General features: G+C 41.0%; 1 protein-coding gene across 1 annotated transcript in view; it reads left to right on the forward strand.

The window, feature by feature from the left end:
• The window catches only part of ARMH4 (armadillo like helical domain containing 4), a gene marked incomplete at its 5' end in the record, with an annotated part of 51,312 nt that overhangs the window by 5,674 nt on the left and 21,155 nt on the right, over positions 1-24,483 (forward strand). Inside the window, 3 exons of the mRNA XM_081320593.1 lie at positions 8,399-8,668; positions 10,798-11,016; positions 18,321-18,581. Coding sequence (XP_081176719.1) covers positions 8,399-8,668; positions 10,798-11,016; positions 18,321-18,581 — 750 coding nt within the window. The remainder of the gene's footprint in view (positions 1-8,398; positions 8,669-10,797; positions 11,017-18,320; positions 18,582-24,483) is intronic.

The following is a 24,483-nucleotide window of genomic DNA, read 5'->3' on the forward strand; positions in this document are numbered from 1 at the left end:
AAGACATTTCTGTGGTCAGCTAGTCAGCATGACTTACATTCCTACCAAAGTGGTACCTATCTATTTACTTACCTAGCTGTCAAACAGCTAGGTTTGTATGAGCTGGGGTGAGGATGGGAACTCATCCCGTCACGTGGTGGTTGGATCTTGGATTTTAATGTTGAAAGCCTTACTTCCATAAACTCTTGAATGTTTCATATTCAGTAAGGATATATAAACATCTTTTCCAGTTTCATTCCATACTTGTTGAAATAGAGATGTTGAGAGTTAAAATTCTAGAAAAGATATTTTTAGCTGATCAACAAAAAATTACTAAAAGGTAATTGAATCAATTGCAATTCTTTATAAAGAATATTAAAAAAAATATATTCTCCCCAAGATGGATTCAGAAGCTGCCATATTTATCAAATTAAATTCCAGCAAATAGGCTTGCTGCACTTTCACAAGTAAGAAGTCATTTTTTTTTGCTTTTCTGTTCCATTTGAAAGAACCATCTGGAGTGGATAAAGTTAAGCAGTATGGATATGAGGAAATAATTTGCCACCAAGCTGGGACTCTAGTCTAGATGGTAGGCCAACTTGTATCTCCAGTCCGTATGTAATAGTGAGAACATCTCATGCAGATTTTTTCCCCTATATAGAGCATCAGAGATGGACTTACAGTATAAAGAACTCAATGTAAAAATTGAGGTTATTTCACTGTACCAAATCCTGTAAAAGGGTCATTTCATCTTCAATTCTTTTCAAAAGTCTGTCAAAATTCTTAATACATTAGCAATGCATTCAGGTTCATTTCTGCTTTCTTGTGAGAGGTAATAGTTACCTTTTAGAGTTCTCCCATGTTCTTTTCAAGAGACTCACTAGAGTTATTCTTTCAACTTATGGTTTTAGAGTCTCTGAAGTACCTTTGAGTTGCCAAAATTCTGCAGCTCTATAATTGTTTCAGTCACAAGAAAGTGTTTTTTAAGTTACAGTGCTACCTTGGTACTCATCGTTAATTGGTTCCAGAAGGCACAATGAATACCAAAAACGCTGAGTACCAAACAATTTTTCCCTATAAGAAATATAGTAATGTAGTGAGTCACAAGGCAGCCAACACCGACAAGTTCTAGCTTGTGCCTTAAATACCAAACAAATGATATGTATTTGGACAAAATTTTCACATCAGAATGCATTGAGTACCAAATCCAATGAGTTTTAAAGCAGTTGAGTACCAAGGTACCACTGTATAAGCAATTCAAGATTAAACACCTTGTCTGGAATCTCAGAAGAGTTAAGAGTTAATACAATTTTTGGGAGTTCCTCAGAGGCAGGAAGGGCTGTGGCAGTTCCATCATCTTTATTTAGATTCTTCTTCCTTCATTAAACAAGGATAATGTTTGGAAAGTGGGAAGTTATTTCTTTTTCAGTCAGTACACTTTACAACTCCGAATTTAATCACAAATAGTCTAAGGAAAGAAAGAAGAGAAAACAAAATTATTTGCCTATTAGTTCAGTTACAGAGCTGTCCAGAATTAGTGGGCAATTTTCAAAGCTGATAGGAAAATTGAAATTGTGGAACATACAGTTGCCATTGAAAATTCAAAGTCTCCATCCTAGTTTGTTTTGAAATCTGTAATCTTTGTTACTTTGAAAATATTTTTTTCTGCATCAGTCACATCTCTTATCTCTTTCCAGAATTCTCAAGTTCTCTTTCACACAAATTAAATATACAACTGTTCTTTATGCACAATAAACAAATTTCCTATAGGATTTACATATTTCCAGGAACACTTAACAATATTTCTTGCAATAATTCATGTATGATAAATCCAAATGTTTTTCACAAATGGTTGAATTCAAATGTTAGGAATATGATTTAACAATGTGCTAACACAATTCTTATCTCAAAAACAGTGTCATGAACATTCATCCAGTATGGAGCAACAAGAAAGCATAGCAATAAATAACACTTAGACTTATATACTGCTTCACAATGCTTTATATCCCTCTCTAAGCAGTTTACAGAGTCAGCATATTGCCCCCAACAATCTGGGTCCTCATTTTACTGACCTTGGAAGGATGGAAGGATGGAAGGCTGAGTCAACCTTGAGCCGGCAAGATTCGAATTGCCAGCAGCTAGTAATCAGCATAATTAGCCTGCAATATGCACTGTAATCACTGCACCACCACGGCTCTTATGTAAACATATGTAAATAATGTGTGTTAAAGTTATAATAACTATTAGATTTGTATCCCATGTTTATTTTGTACAACTCAAAATGGCATACATAGCGCTCCTGCCTCTATTCCCCCCTCAACAATAACCCTGTAAGGTAAGTTGGGCTGAGAGAGAATGCTGGGCCCAAAGTCACCCAGCTGGGTTTCATACCTAAGAGAAGACATGATTTCAGATTTATTGTACCTGTGAATAGAACCCCCTTTTAAACATCCATTGAAGAGTCCAATAATCCTGCAAAAGATATTTTGATGAATTATAGTAAGAAGCATGAGAGGGACACGGTGGCTCAGTGGGTTAGGACGCTGAGCTTGTCGATCAGAAGGTCGGCAGTTTGGCGGGTCGAATCCCGAGTGCTGCGTAACAGAGTGAGCGCCTGTTACTCGTCCCAGCTTCTGCCAACCTAGCAGTTTGAAAGCACATAAAAAATGCAAGTAGAAAAATAGGGACCACTACGGTGGGAAGGTAACAGCATTCCATGTGCCTTTGGTGTCTAGTCATGCCAGCCACATGACCACGGAGACGTCCTCGGACAAGCGCTGGCTCTTCGGCTTTGAAACGGAGATGAGCCCCTAGAGTTGGAAAGGACTAGCACGCATGTGCGGGGGAACCTTTACATTTACCTTAGTAAGAAGCATAGATAATATTTTTGTAAATTTGAAACTATTGGCTCAGTTCCAGATTATTAATAATTATCATTATTCTACTTTTGTTGTTGTTAGTTGCGAAGTCGTGTCCGACCCATCACGACCCTATGGACAATGTTCCTCCAGGCTTTCCTGTCCTCTACCATCTTCTGGAGTCCATTTAAGCTCACGCCTACTGCTTCAGTAACTCCGTCCAGCCACCTCATTCTCTGTCATCCCCTTCTTCTATTGCCCTCAATCTTTCCCAGCATTAGGCGAAGTGAGTCCTTCCTCCTCATTAGGTGGCCAAAGTATTTGAGTTTTAGCTTCAGTATCTGGCCTTCTAAAGAGCAGTCAGGGTTGATCTCCTCTAGGACTGACCGGTTTGATCGCCTTGCAGTCCAAGGGACTCGCAGGAGTCTTCTCCAGCACCATAGTTCAAAGGCCTCAATTCTTTTGCGCTCAGCCTTTCTTATGGTCCAACTTTCACTGCCATACATTGCAACTGGGAAGACCATAGCCTTGACTATACGCACTTTTGTTGACAGGGTGATGTCTCTGCTTTTTAGTGTGCTGTCTAGATTTGCCATGGCTTTCCTCCCGAGGAGCAAGCGTCTTTTAATTTCTTGACTACAGTCCCCATCTGCAGTGATCTTGGAGCCCAGGAAAAAAAAATCTGTCACTACCTCCATTTCTTCCCCATCTATTTGCCAGGAATTGAGACAGCCGGATGCCATGATCTTGGTTTTCTTAATGTTTAGTTTCAACTCAACTTTTGCACTCTCCTTCTTCACTCGCAACAAGAGACTCTTCAGTTCCTCTTCACTTTCTGCCATTAGAGTGGTAATTTACTTTTGTAAGATTTCCCAATTGTTGATACAACTGAATTGCTTGTTTTGCTCCTAAATAAAATTTTATTTAATCTATAGTACTCAAAATATGCATGAAGCTGATCATACATCAGGTTCAAATTAAGAATTTAACAATTGTTTGAATATACTGTGTTGCCATTCAGTGGTTTTAGACAGGCAATGTTGTTTCAGTAACCTCTCAAAAGTCTTAAAGGTACAATTAGAAATAAGCAGATCTAGGATGTTAATCCTTTTATTAGCCTGGTTTTTTTTTTAAAAAAAACCCTTTTACCTTCATTTTAAGATAAGGGCCGTTTCAGAAGGTTAATTTATCATCAGGATAGGAATCAGATCGTAATTTTTTTCTAACAAATTCCAAAAAGGTCTACTTGCCTATAATATTGGGAATACAATTACTTTCTAATTATAATTACAGCCAAGTACTGGCCAGAATTTCAAAAGCACCAAATAATAATTCTCTTGTGTACTCATAGTACATGGCTCATACTGATCTCAGGTGCAGTATTAACGTGCAGGTAGTCCTCAACTTACATGACTGTAAGTCAAGGACTACCTGTAAGGTAGTCTCTGACTTACAACAGTTCATTTAGAGACTGTACAAAGTTACAACAGCACTGACTTATTATCATTTTTTCACACTTATGATCTTTGAGGCATCCCCATGATCATGTGATCAAAATTCAGATGCTTGGCAACTGGTTCAAACTGTTGAAAGAAAAATGTTCATCAGGGTCTAGTCCAAGCTGGGTATAAACAAAATGGAGACTGCTTTAGAAAGAAGGTTGCAGTTTATTGAAGAGCAAAACCAGACAGAAATGTGGCTCTGGGAAAGCTGATTACATGTTGCTGGGAGTGGTGGGTTTTTATACCTTCTGGGGATTTTTAGGCTGTTTCCTGTTCCTGTTTGAAGTTTTGTATTTCCTGTATCATATACTTTGACCTGAGTCTGAGTGTGCCCTTTTGGTATTGGTGGGTTAATCTTATTATGTCCCCAAAGGTCATGTCTTTTAGAGTTTGGGTGGGGTATATAGATTTTAGAGGTCTTTGTCTTCCTAATCTCATAGCTTCTAGTTTCCTGGCTCCAACTTTCCTGAATGGATTATTACATCTGCATTTCTAAAAGCTGGTTTCTGCTGAGTTTGCTGGCTAGGGGGAGGGAGAAGTTTCTGCCTTTTAAAGATCATCTCCATTATTCCTTTGGAGAAATATATTCTGCCTTTTTAACATTCCCCAAAATATTTCTCTGGATTCTTCCCACAATACTTATGACTATCGCTGTGTCCCAAGGTCATGTGATCCCCTTTCACAATCTTTTGACAAGCCAAGTCAATGGGGAACCAGATTCACTTAATGACCAAGTTAATAACTTATCAACTGCAGGGATTCACTTAACAACTGTGGCAAGAACATTCATAAAATGAGGCAAAACTCACTTAACAAATGTCTCACTTAACAGCAGAAATTTTCGGGCTCAGTTGCGGTTGTAAGTCGAGGACTATGTATACAGCAGAGATATTAATTCTTTAAAAAAGATAGATTTCTTGGAGATGAGCTCAACTCCTGATGACTGCATGGACATATCCATGGAGCTTCCTTGGCATATAGATATGGGTTATTCTTTTGATTTCTTAGTCAAGCCCAGGGCCTGGGATTTCTTGGGCTTTCTCATAGGACTAATTTTAGGTCTGATCTGGCTTAATGAGTCTATCATTGCTGCCACCTGCTGTTCATATTTAACAAATAAAATGTGACAACAAAAACCCTTTGGAGTATTTCTACCTGTATTTACTATTATTATGGTTGGTTGCATAATCAGAAGTTTAGACTAGATTTGGCATTTTTAATCTACCTTATCTTCCCAAGGGGCTGGGATAAGCAGATATGATTGTTTGATGATGTTAAGGGTATTGTTGCAGGATGCTGGGCTGGAGGTCGATGCTGGTGGCTCTGAGCGTGGAGTTGTCACGTGGAGTTGTTGCCCGAGCTCCATCACTGGGGCTCAGGCTTCTTCTGGGCATAGATTAGTGCTGAACCTCGCCAGCCATCACACTCACTAGTAGGCAAAGAGCAGGTGACCTGTCCCTTGCTTCTCACTTCTAGCCCCTTGAACTTCTCCACAAATTTTTCCACCGATTGGCTACAGACTGCAGACAGGTACCTCCACTCATCTGAATCTTCTGCCACCGCCAACCTTTTAGTTCTCCTCTGTTTGGGGGAGCGTGATTCCCGTGAGGCACCCGCTTGCAACTCCGACTCAGCCACTCTTGAAGAACTCTTCTTTGATTGGGCTGCCTCAGGATGCTTAGGGTCTTCATTGGGCAGGGTCCACTCTGAGGACCACAATAGCTCCCGTGTTTTGGGTCTCATTCCCACCGCCAGAAGTTTTGAACTCACTTCCTCCAACGATGTAAGGGCTTGCGCTCCCTCTGCTGAGGCAGTTGCCGAGGTCGGGGTGCTAGCTGTGGGTGCATCTTTTTTTCTCCATGCTGAGATCTTCCCTGAATCTTTGTCAACCTCCCCTCTGATTTGGGATGGTGACTGGAGCTCAGGACCCCAAGGATGTTAGAACAGAATGGATCCTTGGGTTAATGTTATGGTTCCGACAGATGAAACCAGTTAAAAGAACTTCAAGGCAAGATGTCTTCCTTAAAGAACATTTTATTAGAAAACAAAGTATCGGCACTTACATAGTTGAACCCAAGAATGAGATTCCCTCCTCCCAGATACAAAGTAACAAATTGCAATTCCCACCCCACGAGCTGTCATAAATCACGTTCCCCAATTAGCACAAAACGTAGGCTTTTCTCTCCAGCCTCTCAGCCCGCCAAAAAGCAAAAGTAAAAATGGCTGCTGGTTCTCAGTTGTCAGAGCGACGACATCCATTGTCACAGCGTTGACACTGTTCCAAGTAAAGCTGTCTTTGCAAATGATTGGTGGTGATTTTGTCAGTGTCAATAATGTTCAAGTGGTGCTCCAGATGTTTTGGATTGCACCCAAGGTGTCTGTAACTGTTGGTACTATCTTTGCCTTCTTTTGCCAGAGTCATTCTACTTTTATTTGCAGGTCTTTGTATTTTGTGTCCCCCCAGTTCTTTCTCTTCTATTCTGTTTTTTCCACGTACTGATTCGTTTACCCAGACTTTTTATCTTTCTTCTCAATAGTTGCTAAGTCTGGGGTATTCAAGTGGCAGATGCTTGCTTGTCTGTACTCTTCAGTCCCAGGGCACTTTAACCGTTTAATTTTTTATTATTTTATCTATTTTGTGGTCTCACCAGTTCTTGCTTGCAGACAAATGGTATTTCATGCAGACATTTCAATGCACCACTGTTGCTACTTTGTCATGCTACTGTCTGTAGTCAGTCTGTGCGATCTTGCAGCAGCTAACTCGGTGGTTCACTGTTTCTTCAGCTTCTTTGCAGAGTTCACATTTGCTCTCTGTTGCTGTCTTTTCAATTCTGGCTTTGTATGCATTTTAGATTTTTAGATTTTATTAGATTTATATACCGCCCTTTTCCCGTAGGACTCAGAGCGGTTTACAAGGTGTTTAAAACATCAATACAAAAATTAAAAAAACAATTAAAAATGATTAAATTCAGTCCCTGAAGTAGAAATATAAAAACCCCAATTAAAACAGCCTGGGCCGGAAAGCTCGAAGAGCCAGGTCTTCAGGTCCTGGTGAAATGAGCGAAGGTCAGGGGCAGTCCTAAGCTCCACGGGCAGCTGGTTCCAAAGGGCAGGTGCACCCACAGAGAAGGCCCTCCCCCGGGTGTTATCCGCCAGCAGTCTTTTACCGGCGGCACCCTGAAAAGGCCCTCCCTGTGGGAGTGCACAGGACGAAGGGAACTTGATGCCGGCAGCAGGTGTTCCCTCAAATATCCCAAGCCATTTAGGGCTTTATAGGTCATCACCAGCACCTTGAATCTCACCCGGAGGGCAACTGGAAGCCAATGCAGCTCGCGGAGTAGAGGTGTTACGTGGGAGTATCGGGAAACCCCCGATACCCCGATGGGTTTCAGCAATATAGACTTATTTGTTCATAAGGCTTGGTTTTGTGCAGCCAGAATTAGCACTTCTGTCTTCTTCTTCCATTTTCCTGCTCTTAACCATTGCCAGGTCTATTAGCTATCTGCTTTGCCTGCTTGTTTTTGTGTACTAGTCATATGATACTTTGCCTTGCCATGTCTCTTTTCCACTCTTTATTGATGATGCTGATGATGGTGATGATGATTATTGCCACCTACTCCGAAAGGCAGTTTTCATTGTTATTGTTCAGAGATCACACGAAACCATGTGCAGCAGCGGGAATCTTCAACTCTCGCTGCTGAACTAGAGTGCACATCAGATCCAATCAACATGGTTAATGGGAAGGATATACTGAATTGGATTAGTGACATCTGGAAGGCGATGTGGGAGAACAAGCTTAGGTGACCTATGGGGTTATGCATCCACTTTTCCTTGTGTAAAATAGGAACTTCAAAGCTTTTGCTTCTGTTTTTTTCATGTTTTAAATGCTGCTGTCTTAAATGTTATATATTTCATATTTTAAATTGCTTCCGTGATTATTAACTGTGATAGTGATATATGTGCGTTTATATGGTTTGATTGTAATGCAGGATATATTGGGAAGACAATTTTCTTTGAAAACTAAGCAACAAAGATAGTAATGCTCTTTAAAAAACATAGTTTTCAACCTCTTTTTCAACCCCCTTTTTATTGAAGGAACAGCCACAGCCTTCCCTGGAACTGCTACTGTGCCATCACCTGTGATCTCGGGAGGCCTGCCTACCCAGAAGATGATAGAATCACAAAATGTGATGGAGAAAGAAATAGAGTTGGCAACTCAGATATCAACAGTCTCCAGCACCTCCCAACTCTTGAGGATATTAGAAACTGTGGCTCCTACCGTGTCTCCTCCTTCTACCCATCTCCCAGAGAAAATGGTGGAAGTTGAAGGTTGGTTGGATTTTGCCCCCTTAATTTAATTCTGAGTCAGTCTCTGACACGCCAGTTGAATGGTTGATGGGAGAGATCCTTCTGTGTGAGACTTTGGAAAGTTGCTTCTAATTCTGATAGGCAGAAGTCTGACACTTCACACCCGGCTGAATTATTTGCTCATGGTATCCCTCATCAAGTTGGCTGGAGCTTCTGGGAGTTTTAATTTAGTTCAATAACAGTCAGCGGGCCATAGGTTGCCCACCTGGGCTATGCCGTGCATGGGCATCCTAAGGCCCTAAGTTTCATATAGCAGTTAGTCAAAATTAATTTGAGTGTAAGAGCTATCTTTTATGTTTATTGTGGTTTAATGCTTGCAAGAAAAGGAATCCAAATTTGCTAGACAGGCAAATATAGGTAATCCCTAACTTACGTCCACAACTGAGCCCCAAATTTATGTTGCTAATTGAGACAGTTGTTAAGTGAGTTTTACGACTTTTCTTGCCACGTTTATTAAGTGAATCACTGCAGCTGTTAAATTAGTAACACGGTTGTTATGTGAATCTGGTTTCCCCATTGACTTTGCTTGTCAGAAGGTCACAAAAGGGGATCAGCTGACCCCGTAACACTGCAACCATCATAAAAGTGAGTCAGTTGTCAAGCATTCGCTTGTAAATCACATGACCATGGGGATGCTGCAATGGTCATAAGTGTGAAAAATGGTCATAAGTTACCTTTTCCAATGCCGTTGTAACTTTTAATGGTCACTACGTGAACTGTTGTAAGTTGAGAACTACCTGTAGTCTAATCTAATTTACTGTCAGAATCCATTTATATCATATTCATAAATGGAATGTTTCAAACATATCCCATGGATTCTGCCATCTCCCGAAGAGAAGAGGATAGATGTGTATTGAACCGGCAATAGGCATTTCAAAGGAAAGGAGAAGCCTTTTGAACTGGGGAAACAAAAGGGGGGGCTAGCATCTGGCTTTTGTCACGGAAGACAGCAATAAACAAAAGGGTCCTAACTTCCTTTTTCCCACGAGATGGATGATACGAGAGGAAGGATGGGGGACTGACCAAATGGGGATTAAGGGGGGTTAAACCGGGAACTCTTTATAAGGGTTTACATCGTGGAAATATTAAGTCCTGTCTTGCCTCCTACAACCAAGCATGTCATAGTAAAGATTCCTTTTGGACTAAGATTTGGCTCCAAGAGTTTTGTCTTCCTAAGACGTGGTTTGGGGTGGGTCCTGACATTTACTATATTAACTGTCATGAAAAAATACATGGTTTTAAGAATGCTAAATCTCATATCAGTTCACTCAAACATTAAGTTTTCTACTGAAGTACTGTCTTGGTTAATAACCCTGCCCTTATAACCCCAATTAGTAGGCAGGAGGTGAGTAGGAAAATGTCTTTTTATTAGTTTTTAAATTTATATACTTTTGGAGTACTAGGAGATTTAATGTATAAGTGCATGCTATAGTGTTTGTTTTTCTTTTTGCATTTGTATAATGTTTATGTTTGTAGTTTTCCTTAATTTTTGTATTATGTGACAGTTTACTTTGCATTATAAACTATTTTGAGATATATATATTCTGAAAAGTCATTGTCCAAGTATATTAGTATATTACATTAAATACAATTGCAACCAACTAGTTCGGTGTTTCTCATCCTTGGGGGCTTAAAGATGTGTGGACTTCAACTCCCAGAATTCCCCAGCCAGCTTCAAACCCCTAAGGTTGAGAAACACTGAACTAGATAGAAAACTAGAAGTTTTCTTTCAACTCTAATATTAGATCCCAAGATCATCCATTGAAAGAGATTGTTAGAGATTCAGGATACACTGGAAGAATTTTTATCTTCATACACCACATAATGAAGTGGTGGAATTGTTTACAGTAAAAAGTAAAGATATATACCAATTCAAATAGCTTCAAAACATTTGGGAATCACCCTTTGTTCATGTGCCAAGAGTTTCCACATGTATGAAATACATATTCTCACCTATTTCCATCTGCTAGTATTGACTGGGGTTTTTATCTCCAGCCATTGGTTAAGGATGATGAAAATTATGAGACATCTTTCTTAGTCACAGTGTGCAATCTTATAGGTCTTACTTGTGATTGTTGCTTGGCTTCCAGAACCTGTCACCCTCCTAGAGAATAAAGAGATCATTTCTGTTGCCTATATTCCTGCAACATTGGCTGATCTGAGGGTGCCAACTGAAATGACTATTGGCACAATGGAGACTATGACATCTCTGCCTTCTTTGGCATCTTCTACAAGGCAAACCACAGTTCTAGCTGCCCACCGAATCACAACAGCTTCAACTTATGGGCTGGAAAGGCTGGAATCAGAAGGTAAGATGATTTGAATAGGGCTCTTTAAAATATATAAGGGACGCGGTGGCTCAGTGGGTTAGGACGCTGAGCTTGTCGATCGGAAGGTCGGCAGTTTGGTGGGTCGAATCCCGAGTGCCGCGTAACAGAGTGAGCGCCTGTTACTCATCCCAGCTTCTGCCAACCTAGCAGTTCGAAAGCACGTAAAAATGCAAGTAGAAAAATAGGGACCACTACGGAGGGAAGGTAACAGCGTTCCGTGCGCTTTTGGCGTCTAGTCATGCCGGCCACATGACCACGGAGACGTCCTCAGACAAGCGCTGGCTCTTCGGCTTTGAAACGGAGATGAGCACCGGCCCCTAGAGTCGGAAACGACTAGCACGCATGTGCGGGGGAACCTTTACCTTTACCTTTACCTTTAAAATATGGATAGTCCCCAACAGGAATTGACTGTAAGAGTGTAATGGTCCAAATATCTATACGTGGTAATACAAAAACTCTTATGTTCCTGTTTGGTTGTTGGTAACTTGGGTGAAAGAGTGTATCATAGGGAAACAATTTGGAGTCAAAATTCCTCAAATGGGTTATAGAACATGTCGAAAATGCAGGACCTATGACTCTTGTGGGATTGAAATTTAGCAAAGTTGTAAGTAAGTTGTAAACTTTAAACCTGCCTTAAAGCATAGAATCCAATTGGATGGCTTTGGAGTACACAGTCACTTTCACTTAGCCTAGGAAGAAGGCAATGGTAAATTAGTTCTGGAAATGCTGCCTAGAAAAATGCATGGGCTTGTGCATGTAGTTGCAAGGAGTCATGATTGACTTGGAGACAGATCTCTTTCTCTCTCTCTCTCTTTCTCTGTCTCTGTTTCTCTCTCTCCTTGGTCCCAAGCTATTCTTTTTACCAGAACTATTTTTACCAAATTTGACCTCAAGGTTTTTAAGGAATACCATTTCCAAGTTGTCTTAAGAATATCTCTTATTCAAAATACTCAAGAACATCTCATACTCAAACTATTCAAATATTCTTGGTCCAACATGATTATGCCACAAACAGATTAAACACAGAGCTCCCTTGAAGTGCAAGATGAGCGGCATATACATTTCATAAATAAATAAGTAAATAAAATACTTTTTGAGTAAACTGTAAACATGTGAATTAAGAATTACACTAGATTTCACACTACATTGTTTCTTTACCCAGGGCTTAATAGATGATTATAAGATTCAGCGTTCAGCATCTCCGAGCATGGGGAAATATCTCTCAAGATGTTTTATGTTAGTGGAGTAGCTTCATTTCTGTACTCTGATGTTAAACTCTCAACATTTATTGGAAAGGCAAAGGCCATTTATTCATAATCAAAGGTCTTGTTATTCTTTGAGGCAAGTAGAGGGGGATTGCTGGAGAAAACAGGAAACTTGTCTTTCCCAGAAGGTGATAAGCCTGATCAAAGTTTTAGAATCTGAAAAGGGAGGGGAGGGTGGTTGTAGGCCTAGTCAAAATTTTGAAAATGTTTCCGCCAGAGTAAAATAAAAGTAAACTGTAATAGAAAAAATTAGGAAAGGGGACTGATGGGAAGAGCAGGGGACAGCCATATCAGTTAACTTTCTGGTAAATGGGTTTCAGCAACATTTATTTTAAAAAAGCAGGTTGCATTAATTGTAAAGATTGGAATCTCTCTCTCTCTCTCTCTCTCTCTCTCTCTCTCTCTCCACAAGTGACTCTGAACAACGTACAAGGATTAAACGCCCCCTCCCTTAAACATATAACCCCTAAAGCCCTTACCATCTGCTCTTGGTTTCTCCATTTTTACAAAGTAGGTACCTGACTAAGCTCTTAAAGGACAGAGGCTTTATAAATCATGGAGGGAGAAAGGGACATGAAGCGGCATAGATGGATTTCCTTGCTTGGGGATAAGTTCAGATTAGCTTCCTGCTTTTAATTAGCAATCATTCTTTAAATTGAGTTACTTGCTTTTTTTCTTTTCTATAATCACTACCAACCCATTTGAACTGTTTTAATTAATGTACTAATCATTTTCTGGACAAGGATTTATTCTAAGGAGAGAACTTTTCTAGGAGTTTGATTAAATTTTGGTGCAATAATGGGTCAGGAGCACAGAGAGACTGCCTGCTGCTGTTCCTGCAGTTGTGCAAAGCCATCCAATATCTTTGGTTCTCATGAGTCGCAGAAAAAGAATAGTGTCTATATTGTACAGTATTTATGGTTAAGCTGATCAGGGCAGTTGATCAGGGCAATTGGAGCTAGCTGAAGCTCTGGTTTGATATTTTGTTGTTGTTGTTGTTGTTAGTTGTAAAGTCGTATCCGACCCATCGCGACCCTATGGACAACGTTCCTCCAGGCCTTCCTGTCCTCTACCATCTTCTGGAGTCCATTTAAGCTCACACCTACTGCTTCAGTGACTCCATCCAGCCACCTCATTCTCTGTCGTCCCCTTCTTCTCTTGCCCTCAGTCTTTCCCAGCATTAGGCTCTTCTCCAGTGAGTCCTTCCTTCTCATTAGGTGGCCAAAGTATTTGAGTTTCAACTTCAGGATCTGGCCTTCTAAAGAGCAGTTGGGGTTGATCTCCTCTAGGACTGACCAGTTTGATTGCCTTGAAGTCCAAGGGACTCGCAGGAGTCTTCTCCAGCACCATAGCTCAAAGGCCTCAATTCTTTGGCGCTCAGCCTTTCTTATGGTCCAACTTTCACTGCCATACATTGCAAGGTTTGATATTTAGCAGGTATAAAATAGAGACTCAGGCTTAGTGAAAGACTAAGCTCTCTCTTTTTATAATTAATTTGTAACCAATTACATTTGTAATCTTGTACTTCCTTTTCACTTAATTATCAATGCTCTTGTTTTTTCTAGTATCAGGGTCTTGCCTGCCCTGTGTTACTGAACACATCCATGTCTGCATGACTTGGCTTTGTAATCCCATAATAAATCTTGGAGTTGGAGGCATTCTAGTGTCCTGGTTGAGTAGACAAAATTAACCTCAGTCTGGGAAGGGAGAGAAAACTTACAAATGGGATGGAAATTTCAAAGTTAACTCTTACAGATATTTTTCCAAGAGTATATATCCCAGGGATATATCCATATGAATTGTGGATGTTTTGGCAAGGATGTGACCAGCTGATGTAAAGGAGCCTTTGGTTAAGGTTTCTGGGAGTTGTAGTCCCCAAACATTTGGAAGGCACCTTGTGGAGATGAAGGTACCAAAATGTTTTGTATTAAAAATAAAAATAAAAGAACAGGGCATCAGGCATCTGTGAGATCTCACAGGAGCAAACCTCTTGAGGAGGATCCTCAGCTGCCATCCAGATATGATTGGACGTCTGTACCATAACACAGTAACAATTTTCTGTTTTTTCATTAGATTGGTATAATTGCCAAGCATATTTGGTATTTCTTTTAAAAAAATCAGTTTCATTTATGGGTATTAAAAAGGGATGGGAGCAGTGACTGGAGTGGTCTTATTTTACAACAATTATACCTCCCTCCTTCATTCTGGAGATCAGAATGGGGAATATCAGACTGTGATATTGTTTATTAATCCTGGGACAAACCATTTAACACCTTATCCAGATATGGACATCACATACTGTACTGTAAATCTGATCAAAGATAGCACAGATGTGTAGAAGTTATAGGGCTCAAAAGTTTGAATCTATTGCCCTACAGAACAGGCTCAATCTCTCTGCTCCCTCCCCCCCCCCGTCCTAAAAACTGGGTCCTTAAGGTTGTTTTTTTTCTATCATTAATTACATTTCATACTTTGGTGTGATACATTTCTAAGAATAAACAGATTTTTATAATGGAGATATTTATCAAAATTAATTACCACCTATCTCACCCTCAGAGGGACTGGGTGGTAGGTGGTATATAGTGAAAACAAAAGCATAAAAACCATATAGAATGCAGTACATCTGTAAAAGGAAATAGGATGAAACAAAAATAAGTTAAAAGTTTAAATCTAGGGGTATAGAATGTGAGAAGATCTTGACATTTAAGGCTATCTGTAGAGCCTTTGCACAATTGTTCATTAAATCAAATATTTCCTAATTATAGAGCAATAACTATTTCTTTGGGTGGAGTGTGTGGCTGGATTCACACATTGTCCTTCAGTGTGACATGCTTTTTTAATTAGTTGGTTGAATAAGCCGGGATAATAAGCTATCAAATAATAAAGCTATGCATTAAATATTTCTATTTAAATAATCATTTCTTATAAATAATAAGCTATAGAAATAATGAAGGCAGTATATAAACAAACAAACAAACAAAAACAAATAATGCAACATTGGTTGGGTTCTATATTGCACTCAGCCAAAATCTAGGATGTCTTTGGTTTATTGATGGGATCCACTTTTTGTTGTTGTTGTTAATAAGTACATTGTATGTGAGATATGGGCCTTCAGAGAAAATAGCTGTTAGCTGTGCTTGCCCATTGACAAAATGGCTGCTACCCTGGGCAGGACCAACCATAGAACGGCAATTCATCAGAAAGCGAACTGACAAGCTTCTTTGCAGCCCTCCAGAACAACTGTCTTCCAGCCCCTAGCCTAGCTTATTTGTCTTCTCTTTCTTGGCAGGTGAACACATTTTATGACAAAGTGCTAAGGGACAGCCACCCGCCATTTTTAATTTACAAAGATGTTTCTAAAAGCTAGTGGTTTCCTTCGCAGCATGCCATCTCCTTTTTTAGATTTATCAAAATTAAAATAAGGTTTTTGTGCAGAAAGTTGGAAGGTACCAACAGAACTGTATGTGTGCACATTGGTGCGTGTACTGTAGGTGTTGTGTACAGATAATAATAATAATAATAATAATAATAATAATAATAATAAGAAGAAGAAGAAGAAGAAGAAGAAGAAGAAGAAGAAGAAGAAGAAGAAGAAGAAGAAGAAGAAGAAGAAGAAGAAGAAGAAGAAGAAGAAGAAGAAGAAGAAGAAGAAGAAGAAGAAGAAGAAGAAGAAGAAGAAGAAGAAGAAGTTGGAAGGGACCTTGGAGGTCATCTAGTCCAACCCCCTGCTCAGGCAGGAAACCCTATACCATTTCAGGCAAATGGCTGTCCAGTCTCTTCTTAAAAACCTCTAGTGTTGGAGCATTCACCACCTCTGGAGGCAGGTTGTTCCACTGGTTAATTGTTCTAACTGTCAGGAAGTTTCTCCTTAGTTCTAGGTTGCTTCTCTCCTTGATTAGTTTCCATCCATTGCTTCTTGTCCTGCTTTCAGGTGCTTTGGAGAATAGCTTGGCTCCCTCTTCTTTGTGGCAGCCCCTGAGATATTGGAACACTGCTATCATGTCACCCCTCACTCTTCTCTTCATTAAACTACACATACCCAATTCCAGCAACAGTTCCCGATATGTTTTAGCCTCCAGTCCCCCAATCATCTTTGTTGCTCTTCTCTGTACCCTTTCTAGAGTCTCGACATCTTTTTTACATCGTGGTGACAAAAACTGGATGCAGTATTCCAAGTCTGGCCTTACCAAAGCATTGTAAGGTGGTATTAGTACTTCACTTGATCTTGATTCTATGCCTCTGTTAATGCAGCCTAGCACTGTGTTGGCTTTTTTTCCTAAGCATAGATCAAGCTTGTGGTGGTCTCCTTTCTTAAGACAAAGGTATCAAAATAGGCATAATTCTTAATTTGTCTGTCATCTGTTTTATTTTATCTGTGTATCTGAGTGATAAAAATCTGTAGTTAACACCAATTTTAATCCTATTACTTTTAACTGTAACTTTATCATTTTTAGTTTATGCATTTATTTTGATACTTTAAAACACCGTCAAGAGGAAACACAAAAAATGGAAATACTACGATTTTATTTCCTGATTAATTGCAGGCATTTTCTCTTATAGTTTCTTCCCTCTTCACTGAGATTTTTCTTCTTCTTCTGAACCTTATTGAAGATTGCAGGGCCTCCTAATGACCAACTGATGGCAATGTTTCCTTTTGTTTCTAACACTGAGGAATGTAATGTAATTGGTAATGCAGTATTAGAGCAAAATATTTTAGAGATAGGCAAGAGCCAATGCATTTCTTTCCATGATGTCTGAAATCACTGCATTCATCGTTTTGTACAATGTCGAAGTATTAGAATTGATGAGTCAAATATCTACTAGTTTGACCAAGGATATTTAATTATTTTCTTTTGAAATAAAGGAGACATGAAAGTACTAAAATTCATTGGGTAGCATTCCTATTTCATTTTTTTTAAAAATATGGACTCTGCTACAGCCTCATTTGATGCATGAAAAAAGCTTTTATTGAAAGAATAAACTATGCATGATAATGATGAATAAATTCTAATATTGGGCAAGTAGAAACAGAGTTGCATCTGTCACAAGAACAACAAGGGTCTCTTAAAGACACTGTTATGCTTGATTGACATCCCAATCTAGTGCCTTACAGATGTGTTAGGCCAACTCTCAGCATTCCCAGCCCACAAGCTGTTTCCATGCTGGCTAGGAGTTAGCTGTAGGATATATCTGTAGAATATATCCAATATATCTGGAGGTCACCAAACCTGGGCAGATTTTCTTAAGTCACTGTTAGTCATTATGGCCAATAGGCTGCATGCATCTGTTTTGCAGATTCAAATGGAGCATCCAGAATTACATGGTGTGGTAGGATGGAGGGTTTGTTGTCACTGTGTGTTGCGGGGAGAGAGCACGGGGGGAGGCTCAGCTAATCTCAATGTACACATGTTGTACTTTGACAATAAAAAGGTTTATTAATATTATTAATTAATACACAACAAAGTGATCAATTTCGGTGGCTCGATATTTGTCTCTCTGTTCCCACTAATTAAGCCCCCTAGTAAGTGTGTTAAGCCTCTGAAAAATTTCATTCATTTATAAGGGGTAAAATGAAATAAAAAACAAAACCCACAATGAAGTTAAATGGTTTTACTTCTAGTGGGGTGAGTATCAGTCATTGGGCAAATAGTCCAGTCAACATTAGGATTGTATTGTATCTCTACTGAAAGGCTCTCCTCTTAAGATATTCTTTATTCCACAGCTGGGTAGAGGTTTTCACCAAGAGTATGAGACAAGAGGAAAAGAAGAAACTCTTTGTATTTGACGAATATCTGTATCTTTGGAACTTTTCAAATACTATCATTAGATATTCACCGAGGAACAGACTTTAATTAACCCCTCCCCCCCAAGACAACAGCCTCTGTTTCAAGCGTCTTCCATCATTACTTTAATTCATTAAAAAAGGAGTACAAATCAATTCATGGCCTGTTTGTCATCAATGAACATCATGATATGATTTTTTCAATATCATCTTTTTTAAAATCCCTATCTCTTTAGAGGAAGAGGAGGAGGAAGAGGAGGAGGAAGAAGAAGAGGAGGAGGAAGAAATGGATGAGGATGAAGAAGAGAATGATGATGACAGAGAACCCAGTTTAATAGATGAAAACTTAGATGATGCTGACCTTTCCAGTTTTACTGTTCCTGGGGAAACCTCACAGGAACCCTTGGAAGGACTGGAAAGTCCTGCAGGAGAGCTCTCTGGAATATCCTATCATGTACCAAATGCAATTGAATGGGAACAGCAGAACCAGGGGCTCGGTAAGCAATGCCTAACATGTGGAAGGTTTGGGCAGCAAAGTCTCTATGCTAGAAAAGGAAGTTCTTATTTTCATTGCAGCGATCAATCCTTCAATGGTTTAGCTGGTTATCAAATGTAGTGTAGTGGGTGGTGGGTAGTGATCAGGCTAATGAACTAGAAGAAACATTTCCATCCTTGATGTTTTAGTCCTATTTATTTACTTGAATTTATATCCCACCTTTCACTGAAGAGTTCGGAGACCCCTCATTCTGTTTTCCCCCAACCATTACCTGGACTTTGCAAGATTCATCTTCTACATATTGGGCCCATTATTGGACTGAGAGGCCTTGTTTGTGGTAGTTCATGCCTTAGTCATCTCCTTTCTGGATTATTGTAACATACTCTACATGGGGTTGCCCTTGAAAAGGATTGGGAACAGTGGTGGGATGCAGCCACTTCGCACCAGTTCAGCAGAACCGGTAGCTAATTTTTTGTTGCCCAGGCCCAGAACGGACTTCCGGAAGTGGCATCCACACAGAGAACCGGTTGTTCACATATTTGAATCCCACCACTGAGTTGGGGACCTAGTGTGGAATGCATTTATGCAGTCATTTTTTGGCATTCTTCACTGTACTCATATAATATTGGTTCCCAATAGGTTTCTGAGTGCAGTTCAAGGTGCTGGTTGTTACCTATAAAACCCTACTAAGGCATAAGGCCAGGCTTCTTGCAGGACATTTCTCCCATTGCTTCCGCTCCTTCTCACCAGATCCAGCAGGGGAAGCTGTATTGAACAATGTCATCTTGTTGGCTCAGGAGTTGTGCTTTCTCTGTGTCACCGCTGCCTTGTGGATCAGCAGCAACCTGGACATCCAATGGCAGCAGCCCTGTTACCCTTTCCTAAGATTTTGAAGGCCTAGCTGTTTCCCCAGTTGTGTGGGCAGGGAAGTTAAACAAGCTGTGTTGTTGATGTGGTATTATGATTAGAAGGTATTGCTCACCTTTGTTAGCATAACGTATTGTTTGTAACTATTGGTCTCACTCCTAGTCCAACATACCTTTGCTACTACTATATGTTGGCTGTTGTTGATGTGAGAAAACAAAATAATCAGGTGACCCTTCCTCAAGTGTGCCAACTTAAAATCTTAAAGCAGGGGTCTTCAAACTTGGCTCTTTTATGACTTGTGGACTTCAACTCCCAGAATTCCTCAGCATTGCTGGCTGAGGAATTCTGGGCGTTGAAGTCCACAAGTCAGAAAAGGGCCAAGTTTGAAGACCCCTGTCTTAAAGGAAAGAATGGAAATAAAAGTAATAAATAAGTGTGTACCCTATCAGTTTTAGGGAAATAGAACTTCAGTGTTTCATTACTGTTAGGGGTATTTGAGGGAAGGTAAGTATGTATGTGCTGCAAAAATCTCCTTAGCTAATCAAATGTTCATTGTCTCAGTAAAAGGTTGTTGGATTCACTGTGAGGTACAGCAACCTTGGCCACTTGAAGATGTGTGGGCTTCAATTCCCAGAATTCCCCAGCGAGTGGGAAAAGGAGAAGCCAAGAGATCTTATCATAGTCCAGACAGAATAATTCTGCACCCAGCTGACCTTGGCTGATCTTGGGGCTTTGTTTGTGCGGACCAGTTGCTGGCATGCTATGGCCCGGTACTGGTCCACGGACCGGGGGTTGGGGACCCCTGCTCTAGGTCAGTGTTTCTTACTTTCAGCAACTTTAAGATATGTGAATTTCAACTCACAGAATTCCTCAGTTAACCTTCTGGGAAGTTCTGGAAGTTGAAGTACACATATCTTAAGGTTGCTGAAATTCTGCTATAGGTATTGCTTCAAATGTCAGAGATCCTTGTTTAAATAGCCAGTAATGAAGGAAAGCCATGGCAAATCTAGACAGCACACTAAAAAGCAGAGACATCACCCTGTCAACAAAAGTGCGTATAGTCAAGGCTATGGTCTTCCCAGTTGCAATGTATGGCAGTGAAAGTTGGACCATAAGAAAGGCTGAGCACCAAAGAATTGAAGCCTTTGAACTATGGTGCTGGAGAGGACTCCCGCGAGTCCCTTGGACTGCAAGGCGATCAAACCGGTCAGTCCTAGAGGAGATCAACCCTGACTACTCTTTAGAAGGCCAGATCCTGAAGCTAAAACTCAAATACTTTGGCCACCTAATGAGAAGGAAGGACTCACTGGAGAAGAGCCTAATGCTGGGAAAGGTTGAGGGCAAGAGAAGAAAGGGACGACAGAGAATGAGGTGGCTGGATGGAGTCACTGAAGCAGTAGGTGTGAGCTTAAAGGGACTCCAGAAGATGGTAGAGGACAGGAAGGCCTGGAGGAACGTTGTCCATGGGGTCGCGATGGGTCAGACACGACTTCGCAACTAACAACAACAATGAAGGATACTGGGAATTGTAATTCAGTAGTATCTGGAGGGCACATAAGATCTTCAGTCTTATAAGACCTGCATCCTTCAAGCTTTATTATATTATTTATAACATGAAACTTAGATTCTCAGAGGTTCCATCTTTCAGTTGTATCCTTATGAATCTTTGCAAAAAGAAACAAATAATTTTTTAAAATGCAGAAAGAATGCTTGGTGAGGGAGTGAAGCTTACTAACTCCCCCCCCCCACCTGATCTTCACATTCATGGAATTGCATTTGTTGAACATCTTCAGGATTTTTCTCATGTTTGTTTTGGAGGAGAAGGAAGCAGGATTACAGCCAATTCAGGAGGAATGAAAGCACAGATATAGGAATCAGGGTTGGGAGTGAGGGGGTGGAGCACACAGGAGAATGACATTTCATTGGAAAGGGACATTAATGGCTATCCCCCCGTTCAATTAATCAATAGGCAGAAAGAATAGAATGGAGTGTCTGAATTCATTGAATATCCATGAGCTCTAAGCTTTAATTAAAAAGAAAAACAAAGGAAAGTTCTCATAGCCATTGAGAAGAGTTGGAACCAGGACAGAGGGAGTGAGCTGAGTAGAGAATTGATTAGATGCTACTTATGCTACTTTTATACTACTTTTATACCCTAGAATATTTTACAGTGAAATGAGTGTATAAGTCTTTAACATGAATTTTTTTAAAAAATCACAAATGTAAGGTTCGTTTGATAGTGTAAATGATCACCCAGAGAGATGGTGGGCTCTTATTCCCACTGGGTACGTTCAATCATCTTGTCTGAAATAATTCAGTCAGTCAGCTTTCTTGCACTGAGCAGTGGGTTAACGTCTTAATGATTTTAATGGCCTCTTCCAACTTTGTGATTGTGTAAGAGCTTGTATCTGAATTTTTGTACTGAGTGTGGGGTGGGGTGGGGTGGGGTGGGGGTCAGTTGGATGGGTGAGGTGGCCTCTACCAACTCTATGATATAAAGAAAAAGAAAATGACATTATTAATGTCATAGAAGTATTTTTTTTACTCTGTGCCCTGGGGCAGCCATCACTGCTAGTCTCCAGAGGACAACAGAAAATCATGGGGATGATGTATATAAATGCCTCTTGGGAAGATGCATTATGACAAGGCAATACATCTGCCGTCCAGATGTCTTGCTCTCATCTCTTCAGTTTTTGCAATTGTTTTGGAGGAGCTTGGCGAGGCAAAAGGCTACATGAGGACAAAGCAAATCAAAATTCCTGCAGAAATGCTACTTTTCAGTGGACAAATCGCCTCCCCGCTCCACTTCCAGGATCGAGACAGTAGAACAGTGATGGCGAACCTTTTAGAGACCGAGTGCCCAAACTGCAACCCCAAACCAACTTATTTATCGCAAAGTGCCAGGGCCGCATCAGCATTGTAGTGCCATCGGGGTGGGGGGCAGGGAGGGATTTCTGAGTGCCGCCTCTGGCATGCAAAAACCGGGGGGCGCAAAATGGCCGCTGCCACGCCACTGGGTGCAGATACAAGGCGCTGCATCACACAAGAACAGGGCAGGGCTAGAGAGTATCACGCAGGCACTAGCCCCGCCCCATTTGCAGCATGTGTGTGCCAAGGGCGCACATCCCACCAGGCTCAAGGTTGACTCAGCCTTCCATCCTTCCGAGGTAGGTAAAATGAGGACCCAGATTGTTGGGGGCAATTAAGCTGACTTTGTAATAATGCCGCTTGGGGTGTGTGTGAAAGCCCTAATAAGCAGGCATATACATAGAATGAAGGCTACTGCTAAGCTTGTAAGCCGCCCTGAGTCTTCGGAGAAGGGCGGGATATAAATGGAATTAAAAAAAAAACATGCATGCATGTAAAATGCTTCCCCCTCCCTTTTCTTCCAGTCCACCAATCGACAATGATTGGTGACCTCTGCTCTACCACCTCTACTTGAGCTTGCTAGTCGGCCGCTTTGCCTCCTTTGTACTGGGCGGGGCTTCTGCTCCAGGTGGCCTGATGGACTTGTTGCTGGTGGCGGTGGAGCGCATGCCAACAGAGAGCGCTCTGAGTGCCGTCTCTGGCACGCGTGCATAGGTTCTCCACCACTGCAGTAGAACATCCATTTTGACTTTATACATTTGATATGTGGCGTAGGGTATCGGTGGCTGTTTTCAGTTTCCAATGACAGCATAACTGTCATAAAGCCCTTGAGGACCACCCGGAAGCTCCAACTGGCACAGAATGCAGCCGCGAGAGTTGTGTTGGGAGTTTCCCGATACTCCCATGTTACACCTCTGCTCCGTGAGCTGCATTGGTTGCCAGTTGTCTTCCGGGTGAGATTCAAGGTACTAGTCATGGTGTTTAAAACCCTACATGGCAGGGGTCCGGAGTACCTCAGGGAACACCTGCTGCCGGCGTCAACTTCCCTCCGCCCTGTGCGTTCCCACAGAGAGGGCCTCCTCAGGGTGCCACCGGTCAGAGAATGTAGATTGGTGGCCCCCAGGGGGAGGTCTTTCTCTGTGGGCGCCCCGGAGCTATGGAACCAGTTACCGGTTGAGCTCCGGACGGCGCCCGATCTTCGCTCCTTTCGCCGCGATCTGAAAACATACCTGTTCGAACAAGCCGGCCTGGCCTGAGGGGGGATTGGTGGGGTTTTTACTATCACTTTATTGGGGTTTTATTAATGTATTTATTGTTGGGCATGTATTTAATTACTTTTTAATTTTTGTAGCTTTGTGTTTTATTCTTGCCCTGTACACCGCCCTGAGTCCTTCGGGAGAAGGGCGGTATACAAATATTAATAAATTAAATTAAATTAAATTAAATAACTGACCCAAGGAATTGTTTTCTTCTATCACTTTAAAATGGCATTAAACTGGAAATAAAATTAACAGGTGAGGATTAAAGAAAAGTTTTTTTTCCCCTGGAGTTGTTCCTGCTTCCCGCAGAATAAAAATGTAAATCTTTCAGAGGTACATTTGGTGGGGATGCGGTGGTGCAGAGGCTTAATGACTCTGGAACTGCTGGCCAGAAATGATGTGCACTCTGGCAATTTGAACCCGGCTCTGTGAGACAGAGCGAGCTCCAGTCACTTGATCCATAGCTCCTGCCCACCCAGCAGGCCATATTGCAAGTAGATAAACGGGTATCACTTTGGTGGGGGGGAAAAAAACCTAGCTGCATTCGTGTGTGCAGAGAGCAAAACCCGGTGCTGGATCTGGCCAGATGCAAGGCATCGCCACGAGGGGAGGGGAGACTGGCAAGAGGAGCCTGGATGAGCTACCATAGCAACCTGAACCCCACTAGCTAATTGGTATAAAGCTAGTTTGACCCCTGTGGTGCGTTGAGAATAGGTGCACAAGCACCAAACGGAATGAACTAGCAATGTAGGCTGTCAGGACTGCATTGTGTGTCTAGCATATGTAGATTTCCCTGACATTGACATACTCTAAATAAATAAATTGTCATACTCTAAATAAATAAATAATAAGTATAAGGACCCAGATTGTTGGGGGCAATTAAGCTGACTTTGTAATAATGCCGCTTGG

The sequence above is a fragment of the Vipera berus genome (genome assembly GCF_964194415.1).
Source record: "Vipera berus genome assembly, chromosome: 1".
In the NCBI taxonomy this organism is placed as follows: Eukaryota; Metazoa; Chordata; class Lepidosauria; order Squamata; family Viperidae; genus Vipera; species Vipera berus.